Source organism: Myotis yumanensis, unplaced genomic scaffold (assembly GCF_028538775.1).
Source record: "Myotis yumanensis isolate MYYU_CA2020_CCGP unplaced genomic scaffold, mMyoYum1.0.hap1 SCAF_1, whole genome shotgun sequence".
Lineage (NCBI taxonomy): Eukaryota > Metazoa > Chordata > Mammalia > Chiroptera > Vespertilionidae > Myotis > Myotis yumanensis.
The window spans coordinates 49,968,517-49,990,393 of record NW_027223752.1 but is presented as its reverse complement, the minus strand read 5'-3'; the positions used below and the strand labels follow the sequence as shown (position 1 = coordinate 49,990,393).

The 21,877-nt window shown below is 40.2% G+C and overlaps 1 protein-coding gene across 3 annotated transcripts in view; it reads left to right on the top strand.

Moving 5' to 3' along the window:
* Positions 1-21,877, top strand: part of ZWILCH (zwilch kinetochore protein) — a 38,255-nt gene that overhangs the window by 8,235 nt on the left and 8,143 nt on the right. For all 3 annotated transcript variants that reach the window (XM_070404018.1, XM_070404008.1, XM_070404028.1), the window contains 12 exons: positions 159-277; positions 2,468-2,667; positions 3,186-3,256; positions 3,571-3,726; positions 5,157-5,228; positions 10,435-10,528; positions 11,050-11,099; positions 14,668-14,773; positions 15,291-15,370; positions 17,489-17,645; positions 18,162-18,190; positions 21,387-21,523. In XM_070404018.1, coding sequence (XP_070260119.1) covers positions 159-277; positions 2,468-2,667; positions 3,186-3,256; positions 3,571-3,726; positions 5,157-5,228; positions 10,435-10,528; positions 11,050-11,099; positions 14,668-14,773; positions 15,291-15,370; positions 17,489-17,645; positions 18,162-18,190; positions 21,387-21,523 — 1,271 coding nt within the window. The remainder of the gene's footprint in view (positions 1-158; positions 278-2,467; positions 2,668-3,185; positions 3,257-3,570; positions 3,727-5,156; positions 5,229-10,434; positions 10,529-11,049; positions 11,100-14,667; positions 14,774-15,290; positions 15,371-17,488; positions 17,646-18,161; positions 18,191-21,386; positions 21,524-21,877) is intronic.

Genomic DNA, 21,877 nt, shown 5'->3' with positions numbered 1-21,877 from the left:
ACCAAACTGGTTTGTAGCTATGATTCTTGCCATAGCCCAGTCATTTATGCTCAAAGTTTCGGAATCAGTGCATTATGTTTTAGCATAGTAAACAGTTGACTGTTATCTTGTGTTTTTACCTGGTTAAATAATTTAAAATTTAAAAAAAATTTTTAAAGCCTTTGGAAAAGGAAGAAACAAGTCATGTTGAAGAACTACAATCTGAAGAAACTGCTATTTCTGATTTCTCTACTGGTGAGAATGTTGGGCCACTTGCTTTACCAGTTGAGAGGGCAAGGTAAGTTTTTTCTTAGTATTGGGATAGGAATAGGGGTGGAGGGTAGGAATTTAAATTGAAGCATTCTTATAAACATTAGAAAACAAATATGTATTTAGCACAGATCTCTCCACTTCTTCCCCCTGCCCCTACATATGTATACCCAACTCTCTACTGAATGTCCCATTGATATCTCAGACATGACCAAGAAGGTTGTTGTGATTGTCCTTTTCTCCAGTCTCCTATACTGTTTGTTGTTGCTTCTTAAATGTTTTCCTTGTGTCTAATCTGGTTCCCCTCCAATCTTTCCTCCTCACTGTTGCCAAGAAAGTCCCTCAGCGATTCTCATTGCCTCATGATAACATCCAAATTCCTTTTGAGTGATACATAGGAGCCTTCCTTGTCTGGTTCAGTGTTCTTCTACCAAGGGTACCATGCCCAGTAGGCATTTGGAAATTGCAGGGGTACTTTTTGCCATCATGAAGACTGAGGGGAGCTATTGGCCTGGTCCATGGATTGTAAACGTCCTGCAGTGCATAGGGCTTTGCAGCCCAATGAGGAATGATCTTACCCTATTAGAAACCCTGCTGCCTCTCTCTTCCTTGCCAGTTTCACTTCCTGCTTCTTCCCTGTATAGCCACATGCAGTTCCCTCTGCCTGGCCTCCCCCACCTCCCAAACAAAAAAATCCTAGCTGTCAGGATTAAATGTTATTGTTTATGTTGTGTTCTCCAGCCAGTGTTTGTTGGGATTTACCCATATGCTTATCATTTCTTTGCTCTCCATTTCTTCTTGCATTTCAGACCATCCTTCTGGGATTATTGTATTTCCTTTTTGAAGTACAGTCCCTTAGAAATTCCTTTCCTGAACATCTGTTGGTAATAAATTCAGTTTTCATCTCTTTAAAAAAAAAAACTTAAGCCACATTTTTGGTAACTTAATTTTGATATGCTTTCAAATTTACAGAACAGTTACAAGAATAATAGAGGAACTTCTGTATGTCCTTAACTCAGATTCAACAATTGTTTACATTTTGCTGTATCTGCTTTGTCATTCTTTCTTTTAATCCTTCTCTTCCTTTTCTTCCTTTTCCTCTCCCACTGCCACCGTCTATATAATATACACATATCACACACACAAATTTTTTTAATGTTGGAGACATTGTACTCCTTTACCCCTAAGTACTTTACTATATATTTCCTGAGAACAAGTACATTCTCTTGTATAACCCAGAACAATGATCAGAATCTGGAAATTTAACATTGTTACAATACTATTATCTAATTCACAGTTCATATTCTAATTTCTTTAAGTGTCCCAATGACTATTAACTTCAAGCATCTTTTCATGTGCTTATTGGCTCCTACTTTCTTCCTTCCACCCCCAGCTTTATTGAGATACTAGTGGCCTAGTGCATGAAATTTGTGCACGGGGAGGGTGGGGGGAGTGGGGAGTGTCCCTCAGCCCGGCCTGCACCCTCTCCAATCTGGGACCCCTCGGGGGATATCTGACTGCCCACAGGGATCAGGCCTAGACCAGCAGTCGGACATCCCTCTCGCAATCTGGGACTGCTGGCTCCTAACTGCTCACCTGCCTGCCTGCCTGATTGCCCCTAACCACTCTGCCTGCCAGCCTGCTCGCCCCCAACTGCCCCCCCTGCCCCCCGCCAGCCTGATCACCCCCAACTGTCCCCCCTGCCAGCCTGCTCACCCCCAACTGACCCCCACTGATGGCCTGCTCACCCCCAACGGCCCCCCCCACCCCCCTCCAGCCTGATCACCCACAACTGCCCTCCCCTCTTGGCCCCTAACCACCTCTACCTCGGCCCCGCCACCATTGCTTTGTCCAGAAGAATGTCTGGAAGGTCTCCCAGTCTAATTAGCATATTACCCTTAGTATAGATAGTTGATATATCCTACCTATTTCCTTAGCCTGAACTCACACCCTACTTCTACACTCACTGAACCTTTACCGTCACTGTATTGAACTCCCTGCTCGTAGTAGCTCTCAACCTGTCATTGTCATTTTTTGATGCGTGAGTCTTGATCTGCCTTGTGTGCTCATCTCTCACTTCTACATTGGGTGAAATATTTATGTGCATTTTTCAGATTTTTGTTTCTGGGAGACACTTCATGATATCTTTGGAAAAGAAAATTCTTGACTGAATGGCAATCTCTAACTATAATTTATTCTTTCTATTCTTATTTTCAAGGCAGTTAATTGGACTTTACACCATGGCTCACAATCCTAATATGACCCACATAAAGATTAATCGGCCAGTTACTGCCCTTCCTCCCCTTTGGGTAAGGTGTGACAGTTCAGATCCTGAAGGGACCTGTTGGCTAGGAGCTGAGCTTATCACAACAAGTAACAGCATCACAGGAATTGTCTTATATGCGGTCAATTGTAAAGGTAAGAGCTGGCTCTTACTACTTTTATGGGTGTGTGTATATATGTTTATTTGATAGTTACTGTTTTGTGGTTTTACTGAAAGTGTATATTGTTACAAGGGAAGTGCACACAATGGAATTCATGTTAGCCGCCAGGAATCTAGTCTACTGTATAACTTGCAGCATGTAGGTGATATTCCAGAAACAGATCTCCAAAAGTCTGGATAGGAGTTTATAGCTGTTTTGTTTGTGTTTCATTTTATTTGTATGGGTATATTTTTTGGAATTTTCATTAGAGGATCAAAAATTGAATATAATGACAATATAATTCCAGTTTCATAGTAGGCATACAGTTATATTTTTGATGATAGTATTGAGCTTTGTTCCACTTTCATTCTTTTATAAACATCCCATTCAACTGTGATTTAAAACTTCAGCTATTATTAGTGTTAAACTATGGTACCCTCAGAATTTGAGTTTTCTAGCATTAAGATGTAATTTTGAATTGTATATTTAAATGTTTTTTTTCATGTCCCATAGCTGATAAAAATTATTCTATAAATCTTGAAGACTTAAAAAATTCACATAAGAAAAGACATCAATTGTCTGCTGTAAGTATTTCTCTTCTCATATTATTTTCTTCTAACTGTATTCACCTGCCTTTCACTCCTAATATGACTACATATTTTTCTGTAGTATCAAAATGTTTGTATTTATTTTCCTATCAGCTAATGACTGAAATTAAAATATATGCCCTCCTGCCTTTTAGCTAATCTTTGTGATTAAGAATAATTGTCTTATTTTTCCATTTGGGATAAAGTATGCTACTTTTTCTTCTTTTGAGGAAAGAATCAAGGTAGTTTTGAAAATGGCCTTTGGTCATGTGAAAGCATAGCTGCTGGTGTGCTGGATGCCCTCTTTTCAGGTTACAGCCAGGGGCTTTGCCCAGTATGAGCTCTTGAAGTCCACTGCCTTGGATGATACAGTCCCCACATCACAAACTACGATTACTTTGGATATTTCCTGGAGTCCTGTGGATGAGATTCTTCAAATCCCTCCACTCTCTTCAACTGCAACTCTGGTAGGAGTAAGCCCTGTTTTCTGTTGCGTTTACTCAGTGTGGGTTTACTTTTAACTTGCTTGTTGCTGGGGTTGCATGCCTCCTGTCCCACCCCTGGCCCCTTCCCTCCCTGAGCTCTGACAGCTTACCCCTGAAGTAGCTAGAGAAGCCAGTGGAGGTTTTACAGGTGATCTGATCTATCAATTGCTCACAGCACTGGAAGTATATAACTTAAGATTTTCCAGTGATTAATAGTCTCTTGAGTTGGGACTCAAGTGAAATTATCAAAGTGACGTCATCTCTGCTATCCTTTTTATAGTTTTTTTTTTTTCATTATAGCTGCCATTTAAATTATATTAATTTCAGGTGTACAGCATAGTGGTTAGACATTTATATAACTTACGAAGAGATCCCCCTGGTAAGTCTAATACCTACCTGGCACCATACACAGTTATTACAATATTATTGACTGTGTTCCCTATGCTGTACTTTAAATCCCTGTCATCTGCTAGTCTTAAAATAGAGAGTGCATGTATTGGCAATACATCAAGAATTATTATATTACTAAGCCTTTCACCTTTTAACATTTCTACGAATCTGTCTTAGGAAGTTAATTAGAATTGCTAACAAAAATATATGTACAAAACTATTTGCAGTGATATAGCTGTGTTTCCAAAATATTCAAAACAAGTAGGATAATCACTAAAATAGATTTCCATGATGAAATATTACACATTCTTTAAAAATCTTTAAAGTGTCTTTAATAATAACAGGAAATGCTTATTAAGCAGACAAAAGCAGAAAAGTACAAAATTGAACATTTAGTAGAATCTCAACTATGTTTTTAAAAAATGTGTACACAGAAGCCTGGGTAGGGTTAATAGTGATTCCGCAGGGTGGTGGGATTATGGATAATCATATTCTTAAATGCTTTTCCTTCAATAGAAATTTACATACAACAGAATTTTTTAATCCCCCCCCTTTTTAAATAATATGGTGGAGTTGTAAAACCTTCCCTCCAGGTAAGACAGCATACTTACTGGTTTAGTTAGTTTGTTTCTAAGGAGCATATATATTGGGGAGGCTGGGTTATTTTTGGTGTGTAGTAATGCTAAGTTTATCATTGAGTCTTGAGCTGTATTTATATTTCTCCTACTTGTCCTTTGGAAATTCAGTAGGAGAGAGCAGGAGAGCGTGTAAGAACAGTTAGTTCCATGTAGGTACAATTGTGGTATAGAAATGGAGTGTGATGGCCTGAATTTAAGTTACTATATCAGGATGGGCAGGATCTGTGGTATCTCTGAGATGAAGTTTTGCGCTACTTTTTCAATATATTAGTGCTTTATAAAATATGTTTTTTAATGTGTGGGTAGTTTGAAATGCAAGTAACTCTGACCCTTATGCCAAAAAGATGGGATTACCAGTGAAAACTGACTTTGAGAACTTTTTAGAATATTAAAGTGGAATCAGGAGATCCCAGAAGTCCTTTGAATCATCTTCACAGAGAACTGAAATTTCTCCTTGTGAGTATCCTTCTGGAATTTGTTACTTGCATTAAATCTCATGTTTTCATAAGAATATTTGTTAATATCATTGTTATTTAGTTTTGTGTTCTTCAAAAATTGTTCCAAATGTTATATATGCATTAGATACTCTTGGCAATTTGGGCAGCTTAATTTTACTAGTACTATGTGGTAGTGGTTCTTACATTTAAAGAGAGCATTAGTTAGATAATTAATAGCTACCATTCTTCTGCCTTTTTTACTGGAGTGTTTGGTTTTTATTTATATGATGGATTTCTCTCTTTCCAGGTGGGTTAGATGCCAATTTATTTCAAATGCATATATAATCTGCTTGTTAATAACTTGGGTTTTGATTGATGCTAAAGAATAATGAGCATGTGTTTCAAGAATTTTGTTTCAGTAATTTTAGCTCCACTCTACAAATTGAATCTCAAGGGGGTGCCTCATTTTAATGCAGTAGAAATTCCAAGTGTTTTAGCCTGGCATACAAAGTCAGTTATATCCAGTCACTGCTCTACCTTTTTCTTTTTTCTAGCAGCTTTTTTGAGATATAAGTTACATTTCATAAAATTCACTTGTTTAGTGGTTTTTAACATACTTATAGAGTTGTACAGCCATGACCATCTTTAATTTTAGATCATTTTCATCACTCCCAAAAGAAACCCTATACCCATTTAGCAGTCACCTCTCACCCCCATCAGCCCCTAGCAACCACTAATGTACTTTCTGTAGTACTTTGTTCCTTTTTATTGTTGAATAGCATTCCATTGTATAAATATACCACATTTTGTTTATCCATTTATCAGCTGATGAACATTTTAGTTGTTTCTACTTTTTTATTATTCTGAGTAATGCTGCCATGAATAGTCGCGTACATGTTTTTGTGTGACATATCTTTTCACGTCTCTTGGGTGGAATTGCTATGTCATGTGGTAACTCTGATCTTTTGAGGAATTGCCAAACTATTTTCCAAAGTGGCTGCACCACTTTACATTCCTACCAGCAGTGTATGAGGGCTCAATTTCTCCATATCCTTGCCAACACTTTGATATTTTCTGCTTTTGTTTTTGTTCATAGTCATCCTAGTGGAGATGAAGTAGTATCTTGTTATGTAGCATTGCCCTGATGGCTAATGAAATTTAGTATCTTTTCATGATCCTATTGGTGCCTACTTATTTCTTTAGCTTACTCTAACACCCTACTTTCGCTCCCACTGAACCCCCAACCCTCGCTATATTGAGTTCCCTGCTTGTAGTAGCTTGATCCTATCACCCTTTGTCACTTTCTGGTGTGTGTGTGTGTTGATCTGGTATGCCCTTCCTCCTCTTTTCTGGGTGAGCTCTCTGTGACATCTTTTGCTTAGGATGATTGCACTGACCTCTCAGAATGGCTTATGGTACCTGTGCTTTGTGCTGTTATAGAACTCAACACACACCTCTTGTTAGAGTGATTATCAATCACAGTGATTTGCTTACTTATCTCTCTTCCTTACTGGACTTCAGTGCCAGGTTCCCTGCTGTACCTTCAACATCTAGTGTAGTACCAAACATTCTAATACATTTCCTTCATATTATTTTTGTGTAAAACTTGGTACTTTTTCTACCTGTCTCACTTTTCTTCTTAAAAGCTCCTCTTCCACAGATCATTACTGTGGGCTGCCATCATACTTCTACCCTTACGTCTCTCTGCCCTTCTCTGTCCACCTGGCAGAGAGCTTACACATTCAGTGATTAGACTAATGCCTTTATGAGGGAACTCCAGATCCTTTCTTTCCCTTTTTCTTTTTAATCCTCACCCGAGAATGTTTTATTAATTTTTAGAGAGAGAGGAAGAAAGAGAGAAACATCGATCAGTAGCCTCTCATGCATGCCTTGATCAGGGATCAAACCCACAACCAAGGTATGTGCCCTGACCAGGAATTGAACCCACAACCTTTTGGTGTACAGGATGATGCTCTAATCAACTGAGCCACCCAGCCAGGGCCAGATCCCTTCTTTAAGCTGATTCTAATCCCCATCTTTCCTACTTCCACCAAATTATTTCTAACTTGAGTACAGAGCTGTGGCCTCAAACTCAGTACAGTATATCCAAAATGAAACATGAAATCTTCTCCAGACTAGATCTTCAGACTAGAAACCTGTATATGATCCCACCATTCCTTCATTTCTCTTGACCCTTGAACAATGTGGGGGTTAGGGGCACATACCCCCTACATGGTTAGCAATTCATGTATAACTTTTTACTCCCGCAAAACTTAACTGCTAATAGCCTTCTGTTGCCTGGAAGCCTTACTGATAACATAAACTGTTGATTAACACATATTTTTTATGTTATATATATATTATACTATATTTTTATAATAAAGTAAGCTAGAGAAAAGAAAATTTTTAGAAAATCATAAGGAAGAAAATATACTTTTACTGTATTTATGGCGGGGGGGGGGGGCGGAATCTGCATATAAGTGGATCCGTGCAGTTCAAACCCATATTGTTCACTGGTCAGCTGTGTTTTACTTTAGTAAGAACTGTTTCTACCACCACCACTTACTACCACAGCTGGAAGCTGCCACTCTACTGTGTGCCAAACATGTGGTGCTAGATGGTTTAGTTATTTTGCCTAAGGCATCAGCAACTGGTAAGTGGGAGAGCTGGTTCAAAACTCATTCAAATACATGTCTGTCTAACTTGAAAGTCCATGCTTTGTGGCCCTGACCAGGCAGTTCAGTTGGTTAGAGCGTCATCCCAATATGCCAAGTTTTATTTGATCCCCAGTGAGGGCACATACAAAAATCAACCAATGACTCTGGCCAGTGTGGCTCAATTGGTTGAGTGTTGTCCCATGCACTGGAAGGTCACCCACCGGTTAGATTCCCTATTGGGGCACATGCCTGGGTTGCAGGTTCAGTCCCAGTCATGGTGCATACCAGAGGCAATAGATGGATGTTTCTCTCTCTTTCTCTCTCTCTCTCTCTTAAAATCAATAAAAACACATTTGAAAAAATCAACCGATGAATGCATAAATAAGTAGAACAACAAATTGATGTTTCTCTCCCTCTCTCTAAAATTAAAAAAAAAAGGAAAGTCCATGCTTTGTTGTAATCTCCCTTAAATTAACAGAATCTTACATATGCACAGGGACATAGTCTCTCCAAGTTTAGTCCTCTGTATTTTTATAAACGGGTAGGATTTTTTTCTTTTGTTTTATTCCACGTATATACCTCTATACCTACCTACCTACCTACCTACCTATCTCCTCTCTCTCTGAAATATAGTGTTCTTTTCTTCCTTCGAAGTTTCTCTCACTGTGCCCATCTTAGTTAAAGCTCTTATCTCCCTCTTGGTCCACTCTAATGATCATTTATTGTTTCTCAACAGGAACACTATCAGCATTTCAGCATTTTGGGCAGGACCATGCTTTGTGGTTTGGGACTTTGTACATGTTGCAAAATGTTTAGCATCCTTGGCCTCTACCAAATTAAATGCTCCTGTACCCCCAGATATTGTGACACCAAAACTTATCTGCACATTTTTTCAAGTATCCCCTGGGGGTAGAGGGTGAGATCACTTTTGTTGAGAAATACTGTATTTTCTCTTTTCCTTAAAATCCTAGGTATTTCTGATGGAGGAATTCCTAACTACTTGATCATGTCATTTTCTTGCCAAAAAATCAACAGGGGGTGTGGTCTTCCATGTGAAATAAAAAATCTTTTTAAGTTTTAACATCACTATTCCTGTGTAGCCCCCATTCCTTGTAATCGTCTAGTGTCCTCTAGGTGTTATACTCCACTGGTTGGAATCACCCCACCCTCTTCATCTCCTTCCCTGCTCTGTAGCCGACAGTTCTCACATTTGGATTGGAGTTGAGTTGAGGTTTCACATTGTTCCCCTGGCTATTCCAGGATATCTTGACCTCCTTTCTCCAGTTTAAATTATTGTATGTATAGGCACATGCATTTATATTATTACTAGAGGTCTGGTGCATGAAATTTGTGCACAGGGGGAGGTTCCCTCAGCCCAGCCTGTGCCCTCTCACAGTCCAGGACCCCTTGGGGGATGCAGCAGTGGCCAAGCGGCAAGTGGCCGGGGAGGAGCCCAAACCAGGGCCAGGCGCTATGCTGCTTGCACTCATCCCGCCTGCTGCCGCTGCTCAGTAGTGCTGCTACAGAGACGGGAGAGGCTCCCGCCGCCACAGCCGTGCTCGCCAGCCGTGAACCCAACTGGCTGAGCGGTGCTCCCCCTGTGGGAGCACACTGACCACCAGGAGACAGCTTCTGCATTGAGTATCTGCCCCCTGGTGGTCAGTGCGCATCATAGCGAACGATCGTTCTGGTCATTCTGCTGTAATGGTCACTTAGGCTATTATATATATAGACTAGAGGCCTGGTGCACGAAATTTGTGCACAGGTAGGGTCCCTAGGCCTGGCCCACGATCAAGGCCAATCAGGGCCTCCTTTCCCTTGGCCGCCAGCTGCCGGCTGGGGCCTTTCTTCATTCCGCGCCGCCCCCTGGTGGTCAGCACATGTCATAGCGAGCTATTAAACTCCCAGTCTCTCAGTCGAACTCCCGAGGGGACACTTTGCATATTAGTCTTTTATATATAGAGATTATTTTATTAATTTTTAAAAATAGATTTGAGAGAAAGAAACATCAGTTTATTGTTCCACTTATTTATGCATTCATTGGTTGATTTTTATATGTATCCTCACTGGGGATTGAACCTTCAACCTTAACATATTGGGATGACGCTCTAACCAACTGAGCAACCCGGCCAGGGCCTATATTATTTTTATGTAAATTTCCAATTTTTACATTTGTTGTTCCCAATTATTTCATCTGTATTACTAGTCCTTAACCAAAATTACAAGCATCTTTAGGGCAGGCTCATCAGTCTTGAATCCTGTAGCATTTATACACATGGCATCATAGTTCAGAACACCATCTTTGGGTGTATGTCCTGGTACTATCAGTTACTAATTGTATGACCGTAAGCAGGTTATCTTAGCCTCTTCTTAGTAAAATGAAGGTAGATAGTAATATCTGCCTTGTAGAGATTTTGTGAGGATTAAATAACATACTACATATGAAACACTAGGACAGTCCTGGCATGTGAGTAAATACTCAAGAAATAACAATATTATTAAATATATTCTTATTGATTAAACTGTGCTTTCTGCTAATAAGCTTTTGGGTTTTTAAATCCCCTATAGGTTTTGGCTATTGGTTTGAGGACTGGTGTAACCGAATGGCCTGCACCTCTGGAAGCAAAATCTGCTGTTGAACTTGTGCAGGAGTTTCTAAATGGTGTTTGTTTTCCTAATTCACACTTCTACATTGTTTATTTTTCTTAATTGGGAATTTATATTTGCTATTTTTAAATGAAGTTGTCTTTTTAGGCTTGGTATTCTTTTTGGTTGGGATATATACTAGTAAACTATGAAGTCTGTCACGGTCAAAGGATGGCTTTCATTCTGAATTGCTAATGGTAACAGCCTAAGTAATTTTAAGAATAAGATTTAATTTAAAATTAATATACCATAACCATATTTGAGATTGTAGTAGAAGAGGGGTGCAACAGTAACCTCGAGCACCTACCAGATGCCCAGCATTATGTGTTGGAGCTTTCACTGTACCTCAGTTCATCCTCACACCCCTACCCAGGGGTTATCTATTATGACTTCCATTGGAGAGTTAAGTAATTTGCTAAAATCCCCAGTTATGCTTTTATTGTCCTCATTTGTCATTTGAAAATAGGATTAGGATGGAAATAATTTTGAAAGCAGAAAAATAAAATCCAGAATTAATAAGCTTTTGCCACTTTCTAGACTTAAATAAGCTGGATGGATTTGGTGATTCTACAAAAAAAGACACAGAGGTAAGTGATAGCATTTACATTGTACACTCACTGAAATCTAAATATTTTTTAAAAAACACTTTCCACAAAAATAGTCCTTTGTCATTACATTATTTACTCATGTGTTTGTACATATTGTATGTTAATTTATTAATGACTAATAGCCCGGTGCATGAAATTCGTGCACTGGGGTGGGGGTGGGGGGCGAAGGGGCCCCTCAGTCTGGCCTTCACCCTCTCCAATCTGAGATCCCTCAGGGAATGTCCAACTACTTGTTTGTGCCCACACTTTTAACAGATAAGAGCCCCATTGTTGTTCCTTTCTTATGCTTAAAACCATTGGAATTAGTAGGTATTCAAAGTGTGTATACATTTTGGGGGGACACCCTGTATATCTCTAGTCAGTGGTGAAAGAAACCAACAGCAGACTTGGAACCCCCAGACAGGGAACCTTGCTCATTCCCCACATGTCTCCCCACTTCACTTTCCACCTTCGTGGGCAGCAAGAGAATCAATGTTTTCTCTCATTAATTCGGAAAAGCACGTCCTGTCACCCGTTGCCCAGCAGGAGTGCGCTAGGCCCCAAGCAAGCAAGGCTCAGTCAGGGCAGCCTTCGCTCATGGGTGCTGGCACCCAAAGTGCACATTCCTCCTCTACAGTCGCCCCGACTATCCCACTGTTTCACTGAGAGGACGGAATTCCTCTCTGCCTCTGGGCTCTTGATCTTGAACGCTGACCGAAGGCACCTCAGAGAGGGCCGCCCGCGCCCACCAGGTGTGTCTGTCTGCACTTGCTCCTGCCTCAGCACCTGCATTAACCCCCCAGAGGTGATCTTGCAGCTGCACTGGCCTCCGTGGGAACAGGGCATCACCACTCCGCCCTCTCACTGTCATCTCACAGGCGCCCACTCTCAGCACCCAGAACACCCAGACACTCTCCAAAGGACGTGAGCGCATCAGAGGGGATGTGTGCACATCCTGTGGGGGTGTTAGGCATGCCGGGTTGATGGAAGTGCGGTGGAGAGGCGGGAGGAACTTGTGCAAGCCTTGGTTTGCAACTGTTGCCGGCGTGGGAGGGTGACAGTGTGCTGGGGGATGTTCACACGCCAGCGGGGTATGTGCACACCCGAGGCCTCTGGCTTTGCAGATCCACAAACCCCCGTGGTGCAGCCAGGCGGACGTCAGTGTGGCCCGCCACGGTGGCTGTCCCTGCGATCCTGCACCTTCTGGGCCAGGAGGCGGATCTTGCGCAGTCACTCCTGGGCGCTGATGGCTGCCTCCCCTCCGTGAAGGGTCACGGATCCCAGTCCCGGAACCATGCACAGCCTCAAGCGCTGCCCCCCGCCTGGCAGGGTCACAGATCCGTGTCTTGGTCCCGTGGACAGCCCCAAGCACTGACCCCCACCCAGCAGGGTCACAGATTCGGGTCCCGGACTGCAGACAGCCTCCCGTGCTGCCCCCCTGCCCACCAGGTCACAGATCCGGGTCCTGGGACCACGGACAGCCTCAAGCACTGCCGCCCCACTCGCGAGGACATGGATCCAGGTCCCAGACTGCGGACAGCCTCAAGCACTGCCCCCTGCCCGGCAGGGTCTCAGATCCGGGTCCCAGACCGCAGACAGCCTTGCCTGCTGCCGCCTGCCTTCAGTATGCAAATTAGCCGCCATCTTGTTGCTTCAGGGTGGGGGTCCCCACTGGGGTGCCTGGCCAGTCTGGGTGAGGGGCTGAAGGCTGTTTTCAGGCTGGCGGGCGACTGAAGCTCCAAATCTCTCCTTTTTTTCTTTTTTTTTTTTATTCTGGCATTTATTTACCTGCTATGGCTGTCACTGGAGCTGAGAGCCGGCTTTCTCTCTGAGGCTCGGCTGCTGCAAGCAGGTTTCTGGCCTTTGTTTACCTTCTGTATTTGAAACTTTGTTGCGACTCCAGCTCTGAGATCCCGGCTGACTGAAAACAGGTTACTGCGGTTTTGTTTAGCTTCTATATTTGTTACAATGTTTCATACTGCAAGCTCAGAGGCTGGCAGCGGCAGGCGGGGAACGTTGGAGTCCTCTGTCACTGAAGCAAGCAAACCTCCTGTTAGCTTTAAGCTGCCTGGCTGCCGGCCGCCATCTTGGCTGGCAGTTAATTTGCATATCTCCCTGATTAGCCAATGGGAAGGGTAGCGGCTGTACAGCTAATTACCATGTTTCTCTTTTATTAGATAGGATATTTTTCAGCAAAAAATACATATTCAAGAACAAAAAAGAAATGTATACAGAAATAGCTTTTAAATGTGGTTGTATTATCTTTCATGCTGTACCATCCATGTCAAATGGATCTGGTACATACAGCATGGGCAGTGTTTTGAAGGTAGCCTTGTTTTGGTCTTTAATGTCAGCATTGTTTTCCTTAAGGCAGCGGTTCTCAACCTGTGGGTCGCGACCCCTTTGGGGGTTGAACGACCCTTTCACAGGGGTCGCCTAATATCAGATATTTACATTACGATTCATAACAGTAGCAACATTACAGTTATGAAGTAGCAGTGAAAATAATTTTATGGTTGGGTCACAACATGAGGAACTGTATTTAAAGGGCCAGAAGGTTGAGAACCACTGCCTTAAGGGCTGATAAATAGTTTTAAATAGAACCAATACATATGTATTATTAATTCTCAACTGTAGAGAAGTAGAAATGAATATGTTAATATACTGTAACATGGTATACCTTTAGTATATTAATATAAGACAGCGTGTTAATATGCCAGATGTGATATTATTAAATTAAGCTAATTGTGTTGTCATTTGACAAATAGGAAAAGGGAGACAACAGTAATGTAATTAAAAATTTTTACATGAAGGAAAGTCAATGCTTGTCTTTAGGCATCACATTTTAAAAACAATTTTAGACCCTGACTGGTTTGGCTCAGTGGATAGAGCATTGGCCTGCAGACTGAAGGGTCCCAGGTTTGATTCCCGTCAAGGGCATATACCTTGGTTCTGGAGACATCCCCAGTAGGGAATGTGCAGGAGGCAGCTAATCGATGTTTCTCTCTCATTGATGCTTCTAACTCTCTATCCCTCTCCTTTCCTCTCTGTAAAAAAAATAAATAAATAAAAATAAAAACAATTTTAGGGGCTCAGTTTTTCACTATTGGTTTGTGTCTTCATTAGTGAATGAAGTTGTAGGAAAATTCATTCACATCTTCCTTTGTGTGTGTTCTTGGGTCTATATTTTCTCAGAGCTGCATTTGAAAGCTTATTGGCCTTAAACTATTTCACTTTTGAAAAAAAAAAATAAACTGAACTTTGCTGCATGGCTCAGTAGTTGAGCTTCGACCTATGAACCAGCAGGTCATGGTTTGATTCTTGGTCAGGGCACGTACCCCGGTTGCAGGCTCGATTCCCAGTGTGGGGTGTGCAGGAGGCGGCCAATCAATGATTCTCATAATTGATGTTTCTCTCTCTCTCTCTCTCTCTCTCTCTCTCCCTCCCCCTCTCTTCCCCTCCCTCCCCCCCTCCCTCCCATCCTCTCTGAAATCAATAAAAATATATTAAAAATTAAATAAAATAAAAAAAAAACTAAACTCAGTATTCTCTGGCACTTCTTTTTCAGACAGTGAAGCCCGACAGTACTGCATTTGATCGTTCCATCGAGTGTCTTTTCACAGTACGGGGCGATCTGGATTTTGCTGAGCAGCTGTGGTGCAAAATGAGTAGTAGTAGGTGTTCATCGTGATTGTACAATAAAACTTTTTTCCTGTTACTTCTTAGGCTTACCTTTAACTAAGTCTTTTGGAAATAACACAGTACATTCTACTAGTTTTGTGTGCAAGTTTCGTTCCTGTTTTACTAATTCATTTCTAGTAACGCACTGGCACATTCTACTCAAGAATTGTACTAATAATATAAAGCTGTTTATAGAATATCCTTTTCTTCTGTTAAGATTTATCAGGTAGATGGTTTTTAAGCTGTGTTTATATGAATCAAAACATATACCTTAGTGAAATTATAATTATTAGAGAAAGGAAAAGATATTCCTTAATATTTTACTAAGTGTGTTATTTTGTGGCAGTTTAATTTCTTTCTTTAGAAATACATTGTCTTTTGCCTTTTTCTTTCCCCTTCCTCCATCCATAAAATACAGATTCTTGTCTTCCTCTTTGTCCTTAAGATTAATGACGTATATCATCTGCAGAAATACCATGAACATAATGTTAGACTGACTTGTTTTTCAAGGTGTGATTTCATATCAAGACTTGGTGAAGTGTTTCACATTGATCATTCAGAGTCTACAACGTGGTGACATACAGCCATGGGTAGGTTTAGTAGTGTGTGTTGAATGTTTTCTCAACATGATGGTTAAAGACATAGGCTCTGGAGCATACTACCTGAGCTTGAATTCTAGCCCTGTGACTCACTAGCTGGGCAGATTCCTTTATTTCTCTGTGTGCCAGTTTCCTCATCTGTAAAGCAGGAGTAGGAATAATACTTACCTCATAGTGTTGTTTTAGGATTAAATAATTTAATTCATGTAAAGCTCTTAGCACCTAGCTCATAGGTAAGTGCTTGGTATTTGCAAGCTACTAATATTGTCATTGTTACTATTGCTATGAATGATAATTCTCATATACTAATGAGGGTACAATTTGGAACACTCTTAAAAGCAATGTTCATAATGATCCTGCAAATGTGTCATGCCCTTTGAATCAATAATTCTTTTGTTAAGATCCATCCTAAGCTCATACAGAAATGTGTATCAAGATTTTATGTATTAGAATAGTCATTAGAGCTTCATTTATGGTAGAAAAAAATGTAAGTAACCTAAATTTCCACTATAAATGAAATGACTAAGTAAATAATAATATAACCACATGTGGCACATGTAATAGTTGCTAAAAATGATGCTGACAGATATGGAGAAATTCTTATAATCAGTAAAAAGACAAGAATATACACTATTGTATTAAAGAATGTAAATTTTGGAGAGGAAAACGTAGAAGCAAATAAATGTTTTAGCAGTACTTTTGGTATTAGGGTTACAAGTGAGTTTTTCTAACTGCATTATACATTTCTGTACTTTATGAATTTTCCATAATGAATTTGTGCTTTTACAATCAAGAAGAGATTATGTAAAAAGCTAGAAACAAAAAGAGTCCTTATTTAATAGGAATTATCTATACTAATAAAAGGGTAATATGCTAATTAGGGCGGACGTCTTCCAGACGTCCATCCGGACAAAGCCACAGCGGCTGTGAGGCCTGGGGCTCACAGCAGCTGTGGGCTCAGGCAGCTGTGAGGCCTGAGGCTTGCGGCAGCCGTGGACTCAGGCGGCTGCAAGGCCCAGGGCTCAGGCAGCCGTGCGCCCTGGCGGCTGTGAGGCCCAGGGCTCAGGCCTCGCAGCTGCTGCAGCCCGGCAGTGACAGCAGCAGCAGCGGGGTGATGCGGGTGATGCCTTTCCGTCATCAGCCGGGCTGCCTCCTGCAGCGGGAGGCCAGACCATGGGGAGCGGGCCTAAGCTGTCAGTAGGACATCCCCTGAGGGCTCCCGGACTGTGAGAGGGGGCAGGTTGGGCTGAGGGACCCCCCTCCAGTGCACGAATTTTCATGCACTGGGTCTCTAGTTTTAAATAATGTCACAGCTAATTCATACCTATAAAGCTTTGAAACTTTCATAAGTGTGAACAAATGTATACTCCAGAGCAAAGACGTGCAAACTCTAATTAATTGGGCATTAGTGATTCTAGACAGTGTAGTCTTGGCCATTGGATTTTTTCCTTGAGACTTTTTTTGTGAAGTGTTTACCAGTATATCCCTGCCAGGTGCAATGAGTACAAAGTGAAAATAGTTTAAAAAAAGAAAATGCAAAAAATTGTGATGAAAATTAGAGATCATAAGAAGACAGTAGTGAGAAAATACTTTAGACATGTTTAAAATTAATTGTTTAACATTTGGAACATATGTCAGATCTGTAAGTTTGCAGCTCTTTTTAATTTGCAAGTGATCAAGTTAGTATGTTGGATATCGTAGTCAATAAGGAGTTCCTTATGGCATGTTCATGGACCATTGAGAGAGTTTTCTGCTACAGGTTTTTAGTGTAGTTGAAAAGGTTTGATTTGGGCAAAGATGCTCAATAGCACTTAGCCAGGAGAAGAGAATTCCTAGTTATAAAGCTTCAAAGGACCAGCTCTGCCTTCTCTTTGGTGGAAGTGCATCTGGGAGTAATAAGTTTAAGCCCTTCTTAATGGCTTTGGACTTGAACAAATGAGGCAGGAAAGGCACCTTAGAAAGTAACTTGGGGGCTTTTATTCAAACAGTTTATAGTACCAAGAGATTAAAGATGCAAGTTTATAATTTTTAGCTTGTAGCTAATGTAGTTTGCTTCTTTTTTGCTTATTGGATTTATTTATGGCTTTATAAAATTTTCTTGATTTCTAGCTCCATAGTGGAAGTAACAGTTTACTAAGTAAGCTCATTCATCAGTCTTACCATGGAGCCATGGACACAGTTTCTCTCAGTGGGACTCTTCCAGTTCAGATGCTTTTGGAAATTGGTTTGGACAAACTAAAGAAAGATTATATCAGTTTTTTCATAGGTAAGTACCTGCCCAGCTCAAAAATTATAAAGTGCACCACAGTTGTCAGCCCATAGGTATTCTCAGATTTTATCTTTCTACTTGTCCCTAGTCATTTGTAGTTCTGGCTTTGCCCCTGGTTCACTGTGAGACAGACACTTTCATTCTCTGGCCCTTTGGTTGCTCCCTCGATAAAGGTATTAAATTAAAGATACTTATAATGCTTGCTTGATTGTTGAGATTCTACTCTTTTTGAGATTCTATGAGTATAATGTAATTAATAAAAACAATTTTATGAGATGCTGTTTTAATACCCAACACTTCATTGTTTTTATTAGGGCAAACTGTGATCATTTTTAGAATAAGTAATAGTATGTCTTTATGGTGTAATGTGCCAGAAAATTTGACTATTTTTCAGAAACTATTTAGCCTGAGCATCTCTTTTATATATTAACTATGAAAATTTTTACTTAGGTTCTTTAACATGCAACAGATAATACCTAAATCTTATTTGCATGTATGTTTTTTTCATAATAGGTCAAGAACTTGCATCTTTGAATCATTTGGTGAGTCTATTTTTTTAATCAAAATGTGTTTTTTCTTTTATTCATTCACTCTCTATATAATTATTAAGTGCCTAATCTGTGTCCCTCTATCCTAGGTCCTAGGAAACAGATAAATGAGACAGTTAGTGCCCTTAATGACTACTGTCTAGTAACTAGACAGACAAAAAAGTAGCCCTTTTAGTATCATTTATCATTTCTTTAAATTTATCTTACTGACATACAGTTGTATCCTGCTGAAGCCAGTGTACTCTCACAACTCCCACTTATCTAAATTGGTAAGGGCCTGGCCGGTGTGCTCAGTGGTTCAAGATCGACCCACAAACCAAGAGGTCACCAGTTTAATTCCTGGTCAGGGCACATGCTTGGGTTGCAGGCTTGATCCACAGTAAGGGGACATGCAGAAGGCAGCCAATCGATGTTTCTCTCTCATTGATGTTTCTATCTCTCTATCCTTCTCCCTTCTTCTCTCTCTAAAATCAATAAAAACATATTTTAAAAAACATATACAAGTAAAAATGGTTAGGGAATGCCTTTCTTTATAGGCCCTATAAAGGAATTTTTGCTTTATATTCTCTTGACTCATTTCTATTACACACAAATTCCAAAAAATTTACAATGTTCTTTAATATATTGATTCAAAAGAGACTTCTGGGCTTCAGGGTCATGTTTACAAACTTCTGTATTTTTCTAGTGTCTTTATGTAGGAAGTTTAGGAAATTAAACAGCATCTCTACTGACCCTTGACATTCGATGGAAGATCCTTTTACATATGTTTTTATTGACTTCAGAGAGAGAGAGAGAGAGAGAAATCAATGATGGGAGAGAATCATTGATCAACTGCCTCCCACACACTCCCTACTGGGGATCGAGCTACAACCCCTGGCATGAGCCCTGACTGGGAATCAAACTATGACCTCCTGGTTCCTAGGTCAACAGTCAACCATCGAACCACACCAGTGGGGCTTAGAAATGAATCTATAGTACCAACTCATTTGTTATTTGTCTCAGAAAAATACAAGATAAAAAACTCTAGCAGGTCTGTTGTGCAAAGTAAGATTCAACTGTATTCTTTAGAGGTTTAATTTTTGCTTTTCAAATTTTATTTTATTTTTTTATTTTATTTTATTTTATTTTATATATTTTATTGATTTTTTACAGAGAGAAAGGGAGAGAGATAGAGAGCCAGAAACATCGATGAGAGAAACATCGATCAGCTGCCTCCTGCACATCTCCTACTGGGGATGTGCCCGCAACCAAGGTACATGCCCTTGACCGGAATCGAACCTGGGACCTTTCAGTCCGCAGGCCGACGCTCTATCCACTGAGCCAAACCGGTTTCGGCCTGCTTTTCAAATTTTAAACATTTATATATCTTTTTAGTGGAAACATACGTGTGTGTGTGTGTGTGTGTGTGTGTGTGTGTGTGTGTATGTGTGTATGTTAATGGGGGGCCCGGATGGGAATGGTTTGATAAATTTTTTTAAAATTAGAAAAGTAATAACACTATTAAAAGTTAGAATACTTATAGGACAAATATACCCTTAATCTCATCACCCAAATATTAGTACTCTAATTTTTATGAATTCCCCTCTAGTCATTTCATATGCCTGTTTTTTAAAAATATGGTTTTGACTCCAAACTTTTTTTTTTTTTTTACTCCAAACTTTTGACATAATAGTCCTTAAACTTGAAAATCTCCTAGAAAGATTGTTAAAATGCTTATTTCTAGGCCCCAGTGACTGGGTAAGTCCAGGGCTCAGTAATTGTCTTTTTAAACAAGTCATCTCCTATTCCAAATAACTGATGTTTTCCCTTACTATGTTAGTTTTCTATTCTGCATAACAAATTACCACAAACTTAAATGCTTAAATGAACACAAATTTATCTTATAGTTTCCAAGGGTTGAGAGTTGGGCACATTTTAGCTGGGTCTTCTCTGCTCAGGTCTTCACAAGGCTGAAATCAAGGTGTCAGCTGCATTTTCAGAGGCTTAAGGGCGAGATCTACTTCCAAGTTCCTTCATTTGTTGTTGATAGAATTCTTTTCCTTGTGACCTATGACAAAGGTCCCATTTTCTTGCTAACTGTTGGCTCAGGATCAGTCTTAGGTCCCAGAGGTTGTTTGTGGGCCCTTGCCATGTGACCCTCTCCAAACATTACAGGCGGTTTGTTTCTTCAGAGCCTGTGGGAGATATCGCTAATGCATCTTCACCTTTTAAAGGGCTCACCCGATTAGGCCGTAGTAATGACTGTGATCTCTCTTTTGATTGATTAAATGTCCATCAGTTAGTAACCTATTCACAGGAGTGACATTCCATCATATTCAGAGGTCCTGGCTCACTCAAGGGTAAGGGATTATACAAGATGTGTACTCCGAGGGGTGGGAATCTTGGGAACCATTGTAGAATTCCACCTACCATATTTGCCAAGGGCTATTTCCTTAGGATGGGTTCTCAGAAATAGTATTAGCCTGAGCATTTTATGATGCTTGGCATACATTGCCAAATTTCTTTTCTAAAGGGTTGTACCAATTTACCAGTGATATGTGTGAGTGGAAGCTTATCCATACACTTGCTTAATTTCTTGGTACTTCAGGTTTACTACCTATTTTAGAGGTGGACACTTTCATCAACATAAGCAAGAGTATTGAAGTTAAGAATTATCTGGATTTGCCATTTAGTCCATCTGGAGAGGTTAGTGCGTAGAGTAGCCACCTTCTTGGGCCTCCTTGAGTGAAGCATTTCTGTGAATTGCCTTCACCAGAGAATATGTAGGATGCTTTGCTGAGAACATCCTCAGTGAAGACTTTATTTACAGATTAATTAGAGAAATACTATTGAAAGGTGGTATATTCTATCTAGCTGCCTCCTGTCTTTTTTTCCCACCTATGAATTAAGTATCTAGACCAGCCGTGGGCAAACTACAGCCCGTTTGAAATGAATAAAACTAAAAAAAAAAAGACCGTACCCTTTTATGTAATTATGTTTACTTTGAATTTATATTAGTTCACACAAACACTCCATCCATGCTTTTGTTCCGGCCCTCCGGTCCAGTTTAAGAACTCATTGTGGCCCTCAAGTAAAAAAGTTTGCCCACCCCTGCTCTAGACTTAGGTTTAGCAGGCATACCCATATTCTTTCTAAAGATTTCCCTTAACTAATTCTCTATTTTGCTTATACTTTTTTTTTTTCATTCTAGGAATATTTCGTTTCTCCATCAGTAGATATACAAGAACAAGTTTGTCGTGTTCAAAAACTCCACCATATTCTAGAAATAATAGTCAGTTGCAAGCTTTTCATTAAACCTCAACATGAGCTTCTCTTTTCTTTAACACAGTAAGTATTTCTCTGTTGTTTTTACTAACATAAAATTCTCTTCTAAAATAGTTGCAGCCAAAATATGTGCCTTTTTATTATTGGTTAGGATAGAATCTGCACATCCTGTCTTCACAGTAGCAGAGTGGTTCTAAGTCACTGTCATAGGAAGAAAAGTCTTTGAGTTCAGAAGGAATAAGTTTAACACTCGGCTCTAGCACTTCCTAATTTCCAGAGGAAGTTTCCTTTCACTGCATCTTGTTTTCTCATCTATAAAAGGATCTAATAACCTCATGCGTTTGTTGTCAGGATTAAGTGATATAATGTATATGCAGTACCTGTCACTTAATAGGTGCTTAATAAATATTAGTTCCT